This window comes from Monodelphis domestica, chromosome 1 (genome assembly GCF_027887165.1).
Source record: "Monodelphis domestica isolate mMonDom1 chromosome 1, mMonDom1.pri, whole genome shotgun sequence".
NCBI lineage: Eukaryota > Metazoa > Chordata > Mammalia > Didelphimorphia > Didelphidae > Monodelphis > Monodelphis domestica.
The window spans coordinates 408,379,057-408,394,281 of NC_077227.1; the positions used below are offsets into that span (position 1 = coordinate 408,379,057).

The 15,225-nt window shown below is 39.3% G+C and overlaps 1 protein-coding gene across 3 annotated transcripts in view; it reads right to left on the reverse strand.

Annotated features, from left to right (window-relative positions):
* The window catches only part of TM9SF4 (transmembrane 9 superfamily member 4), a 65,758-nt gene that overhangs the window by 21,606 nt on the left and 28,927 nt on the right, over positions 1-15,225 (reverse strand). Inside the window, exons 2-5 of one of the 3 annotated variants that reach the window (XM_056811963.1) lie at positions 10,510-10,626; positions 7,556-7,655; positions 1,485-1,653; positions 1,124-1,253 (exon numbers count right to left, since the gene is read on the reverse strand). In XM_056811963.1, the coding sequence (XP_056667941.1) occupies positions 1,124-1,253; positions 1,485-1,653; positions 7,556-7,655; positions 10,510-10,626 (516 nt within the window). Of the gene's footprint in view, positions 1-1,123; positions 1,254-1,484; positions 1,654-2,819; positions 3,276-7,555; positions 7,656-10,509; positions 10,628-15,225 lie in introns of those variants that run through there. The other 2 variants (XM_056811965.1, XM_056811964.1) reach the window with 2 other exon arrangements.

A 15,225-nucleotide genomic window follows, 5' to 3' on the forward strand; every position in this document is an offset into this window, starting at 1 on the left:
ATTCAGGGAGGCCCATCAACTCCTGAAGACCATCTGAAGTTGTTAACTGCAACAGTGAAAGAAGTAAGTTCCCACACTGAGGAAAGTATAGATTCTTGTATGGACAGTCAATTGAGCAACAGCTGCAGAAGTTATCATTTGGTGAAGAGATCAGAGGAGGCAGGATGACCAGTTAGGAGACAAGAAACAAAAAAATCTGATCCTTAATTGGTCTTCTCCATGTTCCAATTTACTTTGCCCAGCTATATTACCTTTCTAAAATGTCTCTTGGATCATGTCTCTCTCCTCCTCAAAAACCTACTCCTTTTGGAAAAATCTGAAAGTCCTTTCTTCATATGGCTTTTAGAGGGGCTCTATAATGTCCCCTCATCTATTTCCCCCAAATTTACCTTACCCCTCTCCGGCCTGAATTCCAGCTAGAACTCCATGCCCAAACAATCTTTATCCTTCCCTACCTCTAATTCCTTCTTCCTTGTTATTGGACTCCTGTTCATCTTTCTGAGCCCAGCCCACTTTAGTACCACCTATTTCCTGACTATGGCCTGTGCTCTCCTACCTCCTTACCTGACTCATTCTGTAGCCTCAGTCTCCACTCTGATCTGTTGAATTCTGACCCCTCTTTTAAATCCCAAGGCAGATGCTGCTTTCTTCAAGAAACCTTTCTTTTGTGTCAGTACCCACTTTCCCCTCTCCCTTTCATGTACACTACTGACAGCCAACATTATTCACTGATGACAAGCTTTCTCTTCATGAAAATATCTTGTCAGCTAGGCTGTGAAGTCCAAGAATGACAAAATCTTGCAATTCTTTGTATCTCCTTAAGCCCCTATCAGTGTCCTGCACATAGCAGACTTTTGATAATCAAGACCAGTGACTGACTGATTAGAACAGTTCAATAATTAGGTTGGATGGCTGTGGTGTAGATGAGAAAGCCTTGGACAGGAAGCCAAAGATAATAGATATGTGGAACCCAGGCAAATCACTTTGCCTGATACTATTTCCTTTCTCACAAATGGATGGCCTACACGTTCCCTTCCTGCACTACCATTTCCTAATCCCTACCTGGCAACCTTTGAATATAAGTTGTGGACAAGAGATCCCCAAGCACTTGGTAACTGTTTACCTTTGTGGCATCCATGAAGCCTAGCCTGTAGCCATGTTCAAATTGCACTTCCTTTTCCTTCTTCTTGCCCTCATCATCCCGATTTGAGTATAGCTCCAACCGAGTGGCCACAGGCAAATTATCTGCAATGCTGAAATGGCAAACCCCAAGTCAGTCCCTCCAGGTCTGCCCCAATTGAAAAACAGCCCTCTTGGGGGTATGAAAGAGGAGGAGGAATTAAATATACTAAAAAAAAAATAATTAAATGCTTCACTTTTATTATAGAACCCAAAATAAAAAACTTATTCCAAGGCTTCAATTTAGATAGACATCACTGAAATAGAGAAGGAGGAAGAAGAGGAAGAGAAAGAGAGCCACTCACAGGTGGACATAATAATCCTCATTGATGCGTTCAGCCACAAGTTTGCTCTGTTCAACTGTCAGCACCACAGGCTTTCGAGGCTGGTAACACAGAACCTCACACTTCTTCTCGCTGTTCATTAACACCTGGAAAGGGGTGTTGACAATCCGATCCCCTCTCAGCACCTCTCCTGCCACATGAAAGAGACACAGAGAGAAGCAGTCCATCACAGAGCACTTGCTTGATATCAGCAGAGGCTCAGTTCTCCTCTATCTCCAAGGGACAAGATGAATTTGTAATAACAGATAATATGTAACATATAATGCTTTAGGGGCAGCTAGGGTGCTCAGTGGATAGGGAGCCAGGTTAGAGAAGGGAGATTGGGCAAGTCAGTCAACTCTAATTATTTAGCCTATACCACTCTTCTGCCTTTGAACAAGACACAGTATTGATTCTAAGACAAAACCCCCATGAATATATAATGCTTTATAGAGACATTATTTCATTTGATGTTCACAATGACCTTGAGAGGCAGGCAAGTACAGCATTATTTCTATTTTACAGATTAAGAAACTGAGGCACAGAGAAAGTGATTTGCCAAAGTTACAAAGCTGATAGATAGGTCCAGTACTTTTTTCCTATTATTTGCTTAAGGAAGAGAAGGAAAGAAGATGAGGAGAAAGTGAGAAGAGTTTAGCAAAACAAACACCACTTTTTCAAACCCAGAAAATTCTGTTAAAACAAGAATATACTGTAGTACTTTGTCTCTTTTTGACACAGTTCTTATTTTTTTCTGTTGTAAAAAGATGATTAAGCTACATGAGCAATTAACTAAGAAAACTGTGTAGATAAGAATAAAATGTATTTTTCTAGTTAAATGAAAATAATAAAATTAATTTCAGATTATGATCGTCACAATACAAAATGTTTCATAAAGGAGAAGGTAACTCACAAGGGGACACATTAATTCTTCACAAGGTGATCAAGAATCAATTCATTCCATAACAATTAGGTACATGGTAAACAGTTGACTGTCTTTAGAATAACTTTTGCACACCCAAAGCAAGCATTTCTTAAATATCTGGGGAAAAGGAAACAGAGAAATGGGGCAGAAGTTGTCTGAAGTCTCTCACAAGATCCCTGGATTCCACAACTTAGTAAGACTCACAAGCAGGTAGATTTCCCTACTTTGGTGGCAGAAGAGAAAGAATTAATAGAAAGCTCTGAAAATGAGAGGAGAGCAGAATTTGGGACCCTTTCTCTTGACAGTGGGGGTCAAGAAAAATCAGCAGAGGAAATGATTGCTCCATTAGTTTCTTCTCTTCAGCTTGAGGTTGAGGAGACTCCTTTTCTTACCTTTTAGTGAATCCTGTTGGATCTGCCCTACCCATAACACATCTAGTTGGTTCCAAGATCCTACACTTAGCCCTTTCTTAGATCCTGATATCCAGAGGTGGTAGTGCCTGGTGGTTGAGGGCTCCATGAACACTATTCATTAGCACTCCCTGCCTGAGCATTAGGGAGGCCAGGCTGCTTGTGTCCTCCTGAGTTACAGAACATGATTCTATTGTCCTCAATTCCTTCAGCTCCTACTACCTTCGTCCAAGCTAGAAGAAACAGGAAAAAACAAATGCCCCTTCTATCTTCCAAGCCTAACACATTTACTACTTGAAATTCTTCTCCTTAAGAGGTTCACTTGAGTCAACAAGTAACCCCTGGAGATGCTAAAAGTGAGGGAATTCACACTTTAGTGTGGATTAGCTTTAATAACATTGTTTTATACCAGTTGAAATGCACGGTGATGGGTCAACAGAATCTTAAGAGTTAAAAGGTTCTTCAGTTTCTCTTGTCAAACTTCGGACCAAAGGCATCCTCTACAACCAAGAAACAATAATCCTCTCTATTGGAGGCAGTCCTTTCCAGGATGTGGGATTAGCTACTTCTTTCTCAGGTTTTAACTGATAAGCTTATTTTGACATATTAACCTATTTCCCATGAACAGCTCTCTCCCCCATTTCTTTTTGAAACCCTTACTTTTTGTCTCAGATTCGATACTAAGTATCTACTTCAAGGCACAAGAGTAGTAAGGGCTAGGCAACTGGGGTTAAGTGACCTGCCCAGGGTCACACAACTGGGAAATATCTGAGGCCACATTTGAGGCCAGGTCTTCCAGACTCTAGGTTTGGCTCTCTATCCACTGATATTACGTAGCTGCCCCTCTATGTACATTTCATACAAAAACCCATCAATATAGCCATCATTACTGACAACAGGTGTAGCTTTCTATTTCAACACTGGCCATAGGGATGAATGCAATACTCCAGATGTGTTCTGGCCAGGGCAAGGAACAGTAAGACTAGCACCTTTCTCTTTAGAGAGGTTATACCACATTGCTGGTCTGTTGTAGTCAGCCAAAATATCCATATTTTTTTTAAGAAACAGGAACTGTTAAATCATATCTAACTTATTATATGTATACATACATATATAATTTATTTTATTTTAATGCTAGTAGAGGACTTAATAACATTTATCCCTGTTAAATTTCATCTTCAGTTCATTTACCTAACTTGGGAGTCTTTTCTGAATCTCAATTCTGTCATCAAAATACACTAGCTTTGTTTCACCTGCCAATTCATCATCACAGATTTTGTCTTCATGTAAATTATTGAGAAAACATTGAACCCAATAGGGCCCTAGATAGAATTTTTTAGATGCCATTAAAGACTGCCTTCCAAGGGCAATTCAACTTAAAAAATACTTATTAAATGCTTGCTACATAGAATGAATTGTGTTCAAGATGGGGATGTCTAGTGGAGTTGAAGTCTTACCTTTAACATTTTTTAGCTTGGTGATTATGGGGAATTTAATTTCTTTAAGCCTCAGCTTCCTCATTTGTAAAATGAGGGTCATAATACCTATTGGATCTACTTCACAGAGTTGTTAAATGCCTCAAATGAGAGAACAAGTGCAAAACATTCTGCAAACCTTAAAGTATTATATATCAGTTATTATCATTAAAAAGATAAAAACTATATCATCAGTGCCTCAAGGAGTTTGCATTCTAATGGAGAAGAGGGCAAGAAGAAGAGATAACAAGTATTCCTCTGATGAAGGCAGAAAGTCATGGGATCAAAAGAGAGCCAGGGAAATACCTGAACAAAGCAGTTTCTCCTAGAGTACAGGTAGTATTTGGGGAGGGGAGAGAGTGGTAGAGGAGAGCTTCAGGCAGGAGATAATATCTGAGTGGAGCCTCAGGGGAAGGGGAGAAGGAGGTATTCCAAGCAGAGCTATGAAATGAGCAAAGGATGAGATAGGAATCTCTGACAAAGATTAGAGAGGAAAGGACGAGAGTGAAGGACAGAGAGTAGTTTAGTCTGACTGGCACACAGGATAGATGGAAAGATGTAGTAAGAGATTAGGCTGGAACCTATTTTTCTCACAATTCCAAAATAGTAAAAGGAAGCATTCACAGATCTGTCAGTAGTGAATTAGAATTAGTGCCCCTGTCATGTCAGGGTCATTTTATTTAGCAAGTAATGGGGAGAAACGAAAAGTTTTGGGTTTTTTTAAAGGACAGTGACATGGTAGGATCTTAATAAGTTTACTTGGGTAGGATGGATTGGATGGGAAAGAGAACAGGTAAGAAGCTTTTTAAACAGTCCAGGAAAAAAAAAGACGAAGACTTGGACAAGGCTGTTATAGAGAAGAGAGGAAGGAGTGTTAATTAAAATTATTCCAAGAGACTGAATTTGGGTAAGAGATAACAATTCACTGAATGGTTTGTTAGCCTAGCATCATAACTGATAAAGTGACATACAGATCTCCATGGCCTTCTCAAATGACCAGGGACTTGGAAGCTAGGTTAGGCAGCTTAATAAAGTTTCAGGAGTTCATTATTCAGCTCCTACCTTGAATATCCCAAGAAATTTCTAACTAGTGGATAGCTAATAGGTTGTTTATAACATCATCCACATCTTGCCCCCATCTCCACAGGTAGAGAGACCCCTCAGATCACATACACAGGAAAAGAACTTTCTTCTCCTTCATTTATTAATCAAATTTTGGTAAAAAGGAAGATATTCTTTGGGATTCCTAAGGACAAAGAAAATGCAAAAGGCAGTAAACCAGATAGAATTTCTGATCCAGATTCCAAACACAGAAATACATAGTAATTTTCTTAAATATAAAAGAATTGATAGCCCTGCCTGATATGAGAATACAATATGTGAAAATAAATTCTCACAGGAGGTACTGGATAAGATATTGTAGAAAGAGAAACTTGGTAGAGGTAGAAGTATGATAGAGTTAGAACTTGGGGAAATGATTAGCTGAATGAGATGAGGAGATGTGGAAGTCAAAGATGAATTATGAGGATGGTGATACCATTAAAAGAGAGAACATGGTGGAGAGAAGCAGGTTGGGGGAGGGGGGTGTTTGATTAGTTCTCCTTATTATGCTTTTGAATTTCTGGTTTAACATCATGCCTCAAGAGCTATATTCGCATCCAGGAACTTTCCTCCTCATCTGAATCCTCTTCATTCTTGATTATCCATTAGCTCCTGTAGCCTTCTTATCCAGAAGTATCTTTCCCAACATGCTGGTCCCCTTTTCTCATTAGTGAGTTCCTCCTGGGGCCTCCATTTTGTGGAGAGGCTCAGACTAGCCAACTTTCATTCCCCTGCTGGCTTGGCTCCTGAATTTCTGGATTTTAATGTCACAGATACCCTGTCCCAGTCCCCCCCCCCTTTTTTTTTTGGTATTTTATCTTCCTCTATTACAATGTAAGCTCCCAGAGGGCAAAGACCATCTTTCTTTTTGCCTATATTTGTACCTCCAGGGCTTAGTAGTTTTTGGCCTATCATAATTGCATAATAAATATATCATGTCTTGGGTTTGGTTTTAAACATAACGTTTTTGAAGTCATGGCAATTTAACCATATTTTAGAATAATTATAGGGGGCCAGAGATAGATTTAGGAATAATCTCCATAGAAGTGATAATTGAACCCACAGTAGCATATAAGATCAATAAAGGAGAAAATGTAGAGAGAAGACCTAGGAGAGAATCTTGGGACATAGCCACATTTTAAAAAGGGTACAGACAAAAAGTCATTGGATTTGATAGTAAAGAGGTGTCTAGGGGAGAACAGCATCAGTACAGTAGTGGGGACACATAAGACTATAAAGGATTTAGAAGCAATTGGCAAGAAAAATGCAAAAAATGAGTGTAGTCTAATATAAGAGTTTAGTGGTGATAGGGAGGAAAGAAGTGGAATAGATGGTAATCAATGGAAAGTTTATTTTAGGGAAGGGAGACTTGAAAATGCTTGTAGATTCAGGGGAAGCCCACAAGAAAGACTGAAAGTGCATGAGAAATGGAGCTAGGTCACAGGAAATTGGTGGGGGAGGAGTATACATGTGAAGGGCAGATTTAACAAGGAAGAAGAAAAAAAGTTGGATGGGTGAGGACATTGTGATGTAAGGATAGATGAAAGAAGTTGAGGAAATTCACAGTGGATGGCTTCAATCTTCTTAGTAAAGTAGAAGGCCAAGTAAAAATAGAGAAAGCAGAAGTAAATCTTAGAATGTAGAGCATTTTGGGAGAGCATTGGTTGGGAAGAATAAGGGGTTTTTATCCATCTAGAGGGTAATAGGAAGACACTGGAGTCCAGGCAAGCTGGTTCATAAAGCACCAGGAGGCAGAAAGGGTAAGGGTTCAAAGACAAAGAAGTGGGAGATTACAAAAGACAAACTTTTCAGCTTACTAGGTCCTATCACCACCATCTGTTCACTTTACTCCTTTTGGAATGGGGAGAAAACAGATGGGTACAAAGATATTTAAAACAGATGCAGAGAACTGCCTGATAAGTATACAAACTTTTAGTGAGATGAGAATAGGTGTGGGCAGGCAAGATACATGCAGAAATACTTTATGCTTCTTCTGGTCCCAACTCTGCTTACTTTTAGATTTAGGATATTTATTCCTTCAGCCTGAGGACCAACATCTGACTAAAAGACCCAGAAATAGACAAAGAGAAAAGACACTAATGCCTATTTGGACCACACTGTTTTGAGGAAGAAAGGGCTTACCAAGATTCTCTGCCTTATATGTTATCTTCTTGGGCTGGCAGAAAGGCAGTGAGTAATATTCATAGGGCAGCTGAGTTCGAGAACTGGTCAGCTTCACAGCCTGGGGGGGAGAGAGAGGGGGGGTTGAAGAGAGAGAGAGGGAGAGAGAGAGAGGGAGGGAGAGAGGGAGAGAGAGAGAGGGAGGGAGAGAGGGAGAGAGAGAGAGGGAGGGAGAGAGGGAGAGAGAGAGAGAGAGAGAGAGAGAGAGAGAGAGAGAGAGAGAGAGAGAGAGCATTATCTTCAAATCAGGCAAACAAATAGGATTCGCTATACTCTTCCTCCTAGATAAATAATATTCTAGACTTCCTAATCCATGGCACATTCTCAACTAAACTTTTCCAATGGAAGAATGAATAACAGCAAATATCTAGTCTATAAAAATCAATGTGAATTATTTAGGTACTTCAAAAACCTACTATGTGTGTCCTCAGGCTGGAAGCTGCCTGCAACTCTGATATCTTAGCATATAATTTCACGAGTTGCTATGACCAAAAGGGGAAAAAAAGGACATCCCCTGGTGGCCAACACCCAGGGGATGAAGTTTCTTTGCACTCAGCTTGGCTGGTTCTTTTTCCTTGGCCCTTACTCTCAATAAACATTTATTAAGTGACTCCTATTTCTCAGGTGCCTTTCTAAGTAAGCAATGGGAAGTTTACAATCTAAGGGGGGAGACAGCACACAAATACATACAAAACAAGCTATTTACAAGATAAATGGGAAATAACAGGATAATAACCATAACAATAATAAGGGCATCAGAAGTAAGAGGGGCTGGGGAAGGCCTCCTGTAAGAGGTTAGGACTTAAAGGAAGCCAGGGAGGTTAGTAGTAGGAATGGAAGAGGGAGAGCATTCTAGCATGAAGGATAGCCAGGGAGAATGCCCGGAGCCTACAGAAGGAATGACTTGTTCATGAACAGCCAGGAGACTAGTGTCATTGGATTGAAGAGTACCTTTTGAAAAGGTAGGAGGGGGCTAGGAGATGAAGGGTTTTGAATACCGAACAGGGCATTTTGTATTTGCTCCTGGAGGCAATGGGCAGCCATTGTAGTTTACTGAATAGGGGGAATAAAATAATCAGACCTGTGTTTTAGGAAAATCACTTTAGTAGTTGAATGGAGAATGATGAACGACGAATGACTTGGAAGTAGGGAAGAGACTTGAAGCAGGCAGATCCACAATATTGCTATTGCAATAATCAAGGTGTGAAGTGATGAGGGCCTGTACCAGAGTGGTGGCAGTGTCAGAGTAGAGAAGGGGACATATCCCAGAATTTGCAAAGGTAAAAATTGACATTGGTAACAGCTTGTATACGAGGGTTGGGTGGGGGTGAGAGATAGTGAGGAATCCAGGATGGCTCCTAAGTTGTGAGTCTGAGGGGCTGCCCTCTATAGTAACTGGGAAGGTGGAAGGGGGACTCAGAGTTATGTTAGTTTGGAAAGACTGGAGCTTACCCTCCACTAGGTGTAGCTTTCAGAATTCAGGGTCACTTTCATATTATGATGAGGGAACACTTTGTGGAGGGCATGTTGGAATATTATTTACTTAATGAGTAAATGTACTTAATGTAAAAATGGAGATTTGAACTCTGGACTCCATTCCCCAGAAGTCCTTGCTCACTTCCCAAAGTGCCTTGTAACCTCACCTGGGCCAAGAGCGAGATGGAGTATTTAACCTGGTTGTAAAGGCTTCTGGGGCCTCTTTTCTACTTCTGCTTCGGAGCATACGCGTCTCTCATGATGTGAGTGAAATTGAATTGGGCCTCTTGGCCCACCTGGCACGTGCCTTTCTTACTTGTATTTTCTTTATATTTTAATCTTCAATAAACCTCTAAAAATATAATATTCCTTGCAGAGAGAAACTAATTCCTACCTGCCTCAGTTTCCCCCAAATTTTAATCTTTACATCAAGAGTAAAAGTACTAGGGCAACAAGCTCAATGTATAGAGTGGCCTGGAGTTGGGAGGACCTGGGTTCAAGTCTGGCCTCAGATACTTCCTAGCTATATGACCTTGGGCAAGTCATTTAACCCCCATTGCCTAGCCCTTACCACTCCTCTGTCTTGGAGCAGATACTTAGTATTGATTCTAAGATGAAGGTATGGGTTAAAAAGAGTAAATATACTTATTACTTAATAAAGTATATTTAAGAATACCAAGTTGTACTTCTATCACATAGTCTAAAGACAATGCCTTTAACAATCTTTGAGAGGCAGAGAAGGAAAATACTATTATCTCTCAATTTATAGAAGGAAAAGCTTAGACCTACAGAATGTCTTGCTGTAAAGGATAATTTTAGCATTGTGACCTAAACTATATTTATTATTGGTCACCATGGGATATCCCAAATAAAATACCCAAGACAACTGGAAATTTATGGTGATTTTAATTAATATAGAGGAAAGAAATTAAGGAGAAGGTCATAAAGTGAGATGGAGAAAGAGCTAGGAATAGATCCAAGGTGTCCTCTATCCACTAAATCCTATATCTCCTTTTAGGGGCAAAACTGAAACAAAGAAGGGGTTAAGATGACACAGTGGCAACAACAGGAATTATCCTCACCTGTGACTAAACCATAGCACTAAGAATTAAAAAACTAAAAACAAAACCCCCCAAAAAACCAATTAAAAAAAAAATCCAAAACACTAAGATAGGTGAGTCGAGTTGCATTAAAGAGCTCCAGGCCTAGTGAATGTCTTACTACATGGATACATAAAGAGGTCAGGACTGTCACTGAACTGGTCCAAGGAGGAGCCAGTCCCAAGTAAGGGCAAATAGTATAAGCAAGAACCTTGACCATTAACGTCAGCACCCTTCTCTACTAGCTATGGAGGATGAAGAATTCTTCTGTTAACCCAAGGACTCCTTCTGTCCCACCTATTTCTTCACTCTTTCTGTAGAAGCACAGCATATACTTACCTTGATTTCTACAGGGTCATTCTGGTGGAAGTTGATTGGTGCAACTCCTGGGACATAGAAGGAGTTTATTCCACAAACAAGAGAGAGAAACCCCAGGGTCTGTGGCAGCAACCAGCCCTGCCAGGAAGAAGAGAAGTCAGGTTGGACAAAGCAGGAAGGATCATAGTATTTTGAGCTAAAGGGGCCTTAGACATCATTTAATTCATCTCCCTCATGCTGATGAGGAATTTGAGGAACGGAAAGGTTAAGTAGCTTGATCAGCATTATATACATGATAAGGAGCAAAGGGGGAACCCAAACTCAGGTCTTCTGATTTTAAATCCAATGTTTTTTGCACCATGCCATGGTGTCTTTAAGAGAGGGAACAGCACTCAATGAAAAGATGAAGTCATTGAAAATTACCTTCAATCAATCCTGCTACTGACAAAGTATTTTTCTCTGAGAAGTCAAACCACTTTTTATTTGCTGTTTTCCAGTAGTTCTATAAGGCAATCATTTTTTTCTTCCCATGAAATGGGTACCAAAATGGAAAATGAGTAAAAAAGCTAGAAATAGAAACCAAATTTCTCATCTTGCAGATGAGCATTCTTCCTATATCTTTTTTCTTGACCCTGTTAACACCTAGTAGAAAAGAAAATTCCATAATGCTTCCAGAAAATGCTTTGTTCCTCATTCCAAATAGCTTATTTCCCAAGGCAGTGGAGTTTTCTCCAAAACAGCAATAAGTACATGGAATCCCATCAGTGTGACAAAGTTTAATGATGCCATCATTTAAACACACCAGAATGCAAAATGGGAGAGTCTGTTCAATCTGACCAACACTTGTTAACTGCCTACTATAATGGAGATATAAAGTAGAGTGGCATTGTAGAGAAAACCAGTTTTAGTAATAAGGAAGACCCTGATCTTACTTCAGTACATGTGGTCATATATGCCAGTGAAGTGACCACAGGCAAATGACTTTACTCTCACTAAAACTATAGATTCCAAATAAGTTGCCAATGGGCAGCTAGGCAGCACAGTTGATAGAGAGCCAGGACTGGAGATGGGATATTCTGCATTCAAATCTGGCTTCAGACATTTCCTACTTATATAACCCTGGGCAACTTATTTAACCCTGACTATCTAGGCCTTACTGATCTGCTTTAGGATTGATCCCAAGACAGATGATAAAGATTTGAAAAAAAAATTGATAATATGTATAGGTGGGGATAGTTTCCATACTGGTGATGTATACTAATAAAATCATGTGGTTAGAGTCTCCCCACCAGCTCCCCAAAATGCTAATATAAAGGTGAAAAACAAGAAACAACATTTCCCCTATAAAACTTGCTTGGTATTGTGAAGATGGGATTAACTCTCCCCTGCCCATTTTTTAGATTTAATCACCAGAATAGTATATACTCCACTTATCGTTAAGTGGGGGAGGTCTGTGGCCCATGTGTGTGAAAGTGGGTGATGAATTAGAACCTACTGGCTTCCCCCGGGCAGTCCTAAGAAAATTTATAGATTATAATTGGTCCACATAAAGTGGAAGAAGGCACAGGAAGTGACACAAAGACACGTCTTTAAAAGGAGCAGTAACTTCTTGTGAAGGCAGTTCTTTGGAGTTCTGAGTTTGAGTTGGAGGCTGGTGAAGAATCTGCTTCATGGGGCTGAGACCCTGGACTTGGTGAGACTGCTCTTAAATTTCTCCCTCTGAACTACCATGTGGGTGAGTGAAAAAGGCTGACTCCCTTCCCTGGATTGTTCTAGAGGTACTAGCCTCTGGAGAGGCCCTTCATCTTGGAGGAGGCTTTGTGGCTAAAACCTTGTATAATTTACCTCTGGGCCCTCCTCACTGGACCTCTGAAGCATTGTCTGGTTTGGACCAGGCCAGAGTAAATATCTACTCTCTTTGATTTTCTTATTTTTACTCTTTCTCCTTTTGTAAATAAATTACCATAAAAATCATTTGGAATTTAATAATAATTCTTGGTGACCACACTCTTATAAATTTAGTCCAGTCTTTTATTTTTACCCTTTACATTCTGACCCTTACAGTATGCTGCAAGAAATTATGAGCAATCAAAAAAACAAACAAACCATGGAAAGACCTACATGAAATTATGAAGAGAAATGAGTAGAACCAAGAGAACATTATATATAGCTATGCAAATAATGTTTGAAGAATAACTTGTGAATGTCCACCTGTAAAGAAAGAACTAATAAACAGACATGAAAGACATAGTTAGATGTTCTCTCTCTCTCTCTCTCTCTCTCTCTCTCTCTCTCTCTCTCTCTCTCTCTCTCTCTCTCTCTCTCTCTCTCTCGATCAGAATGTCTGTTCTAGTGTAGGGAAGGAGGGAGATACCTGGGAATTTTAATGTAACCAATAAACAAATTAATTAATAATTCCTGCTTGGATTTATTGGAGAAGAATTGACTGCTTTCCCTCACTGTGCTCCATCAAATCACAGAAATTCTATGACTATTTCCCCTCATTTCCAATGAATACTGTTTTTTACCCTTAGTATTCACCTACCTCTTGATCTGTATTAATACATCTCTCATCACGATGTGAATTATCTTCAGAATACACAAATATGACCAAATTACTTTGCAAAACTCTTGAATGGCTCTCTTTTAACTTTTTCTTGACCGGACATTTCAATCTCACAACAACCTAGTGTCTTTTTACTTTTTCTAGTTCCTTTATGCAATCTCATTTCCCTGGTGCTTCAAGAAAACTGGACTTCTCAGGGTACCTGCTTTCTTACAGGTCTCCTATGCTTTCTTACTTCTGCACCCATGCTAACAATTTGCTAAGAGGTAACACAGTGACATGGAAAAAGCACTAACATCTGGAGGCAGGAGACCCAGATCTAATATCTACTACCTGTGTGACCTTGAGCTAATATCATTTGCCCTTCTCTGAGACATAACTGGCTCAACTATAAAATGGCGATTAATAACAGAACACCCTCACAGGGTTGTTATGGGGCAAAGTTGAAAAATCTTTTCCAAGAGCCTTCCTCTCTCATCCAAGTCTGGCACTTTCAAGGCACAGCAAAGTCACCTTGGACATGAAGCTTTTCCTGATCCCACTACCCAACTCTGATTTTTCTTCTCTTGGTACTCATATAACAGACATTTTACACTTTTCACACTTTTATATTGTTTAAAGCACTTTGCCCACATCACATTTCACTTTGTAAAATAATTGTCAGTATATTTCTTTCCTATTAGTTGTGAATAACTTGAGGGCAAGGCCTATGCTGCTTTTTACTTTTGTAACTACAATGCCTATTTCACAATAGTCATCAGATATATGTCTGTTGAACTGCTGGATCCATTTCACATTATAGTTATTTGTGTGTGTTTCATTTCCTCCCATTAGGTTAAAACTTTATGAGGGCAGGAAGAGCATCTTATTTTCTTTGCATTTCTCCCAAGGTGTAGTCCAGGAGTATTTTAACAGATTAGTAAATGGTGAACTGACCTGAAGTAATGCTAAGACAGAGGGAAGAAAAATGGATCTAGTGGCAGGAGATTCCTAAAATGGGGCCCCATCTTTGCTACATTGAAATCTTGGGCAAATGACTTTACTTCTCTTGAGTCTCGGGTTCTTCCTATGTAAGGTTTTAAGGTCTCCTTAACTTCTAAATCCTAGGATTCTATGACCTTCTATAATGTCTGTGTTATCCTTACAAAAATGTCCACCTCTTTTCATTAAATCCTCAGAGACCAACTCTAAGTAATTTACAGGTGAGTAAAGATGCAAAGGTACCTCTGGTGCTTTGGTGATGTAACTACATCCTTACATTAAAGAGAATAAACAAAATCACCAAAGCCCCAGTGGTATATGATTTGATGCTTAGAAGGGTGTTTATAATCTCTTTTGGATCCCAATTTGATTAAATCCAATAATTCACTATAGTTCTAATCCTTCTGAACCTGAATTGTTAGGTCTCATCAACTAAACTGCCCCCAGGGAATTCAAGGGTTCCTGGGGGGCTCAAGTTGCAAGGTGAAATGAACCCAAACCAATCTACTCAAATCTATGTTCATAGGAAAGCTTCAAAACAGATACAAAAATGCAGGAAATAAAATGCATCACAACAAAGATGATGGTTCTCTCTTTCTCCACTAAAATTGGATCCTCTTCCTACCTCCATCTTTGCCTACTTAAATTTCCCCTTCCAACTTAAAGGAGGCTAAGTTAAAGGAAACTAAACTATCACTTTATGCAGATGATATGATAGTATACTTAGAGAATCCTAGAGAAGCAACTAAAAAACTAGTTGAAATAACTTTAGCAAAGTTGCAGGATAAAAAATAAACCCAGATAAATCATCAGAATTTCTATATTACCAACAAAGTACAGTAGCAAGAGATAGAAAGAAAAATTCCATTTAAAATAATTCTAGACAATATAAAACACTTGTAAATCGATTCCCCCGTTAAAAGGAATTATAGGAACACAATTACAAAACACTTTTCACACAAATAAAGTCAGATCTAAGCAACTGGAAAAACATTAATTGCTCATGAGTAGGTCCAACTAATATAATATGACAATTCTATCTAAATTTACTTATTTGGTGCCATAGCAATCAAACTAACCAAAAATATTTTATAGCACTAGAAAAAATAATAAAATTCATCTTGAAGAACAAAAGATCAAGGGAATTAATGAAAAAAAAATGTCAAGGATGATGGCCTAGTAACTATGCT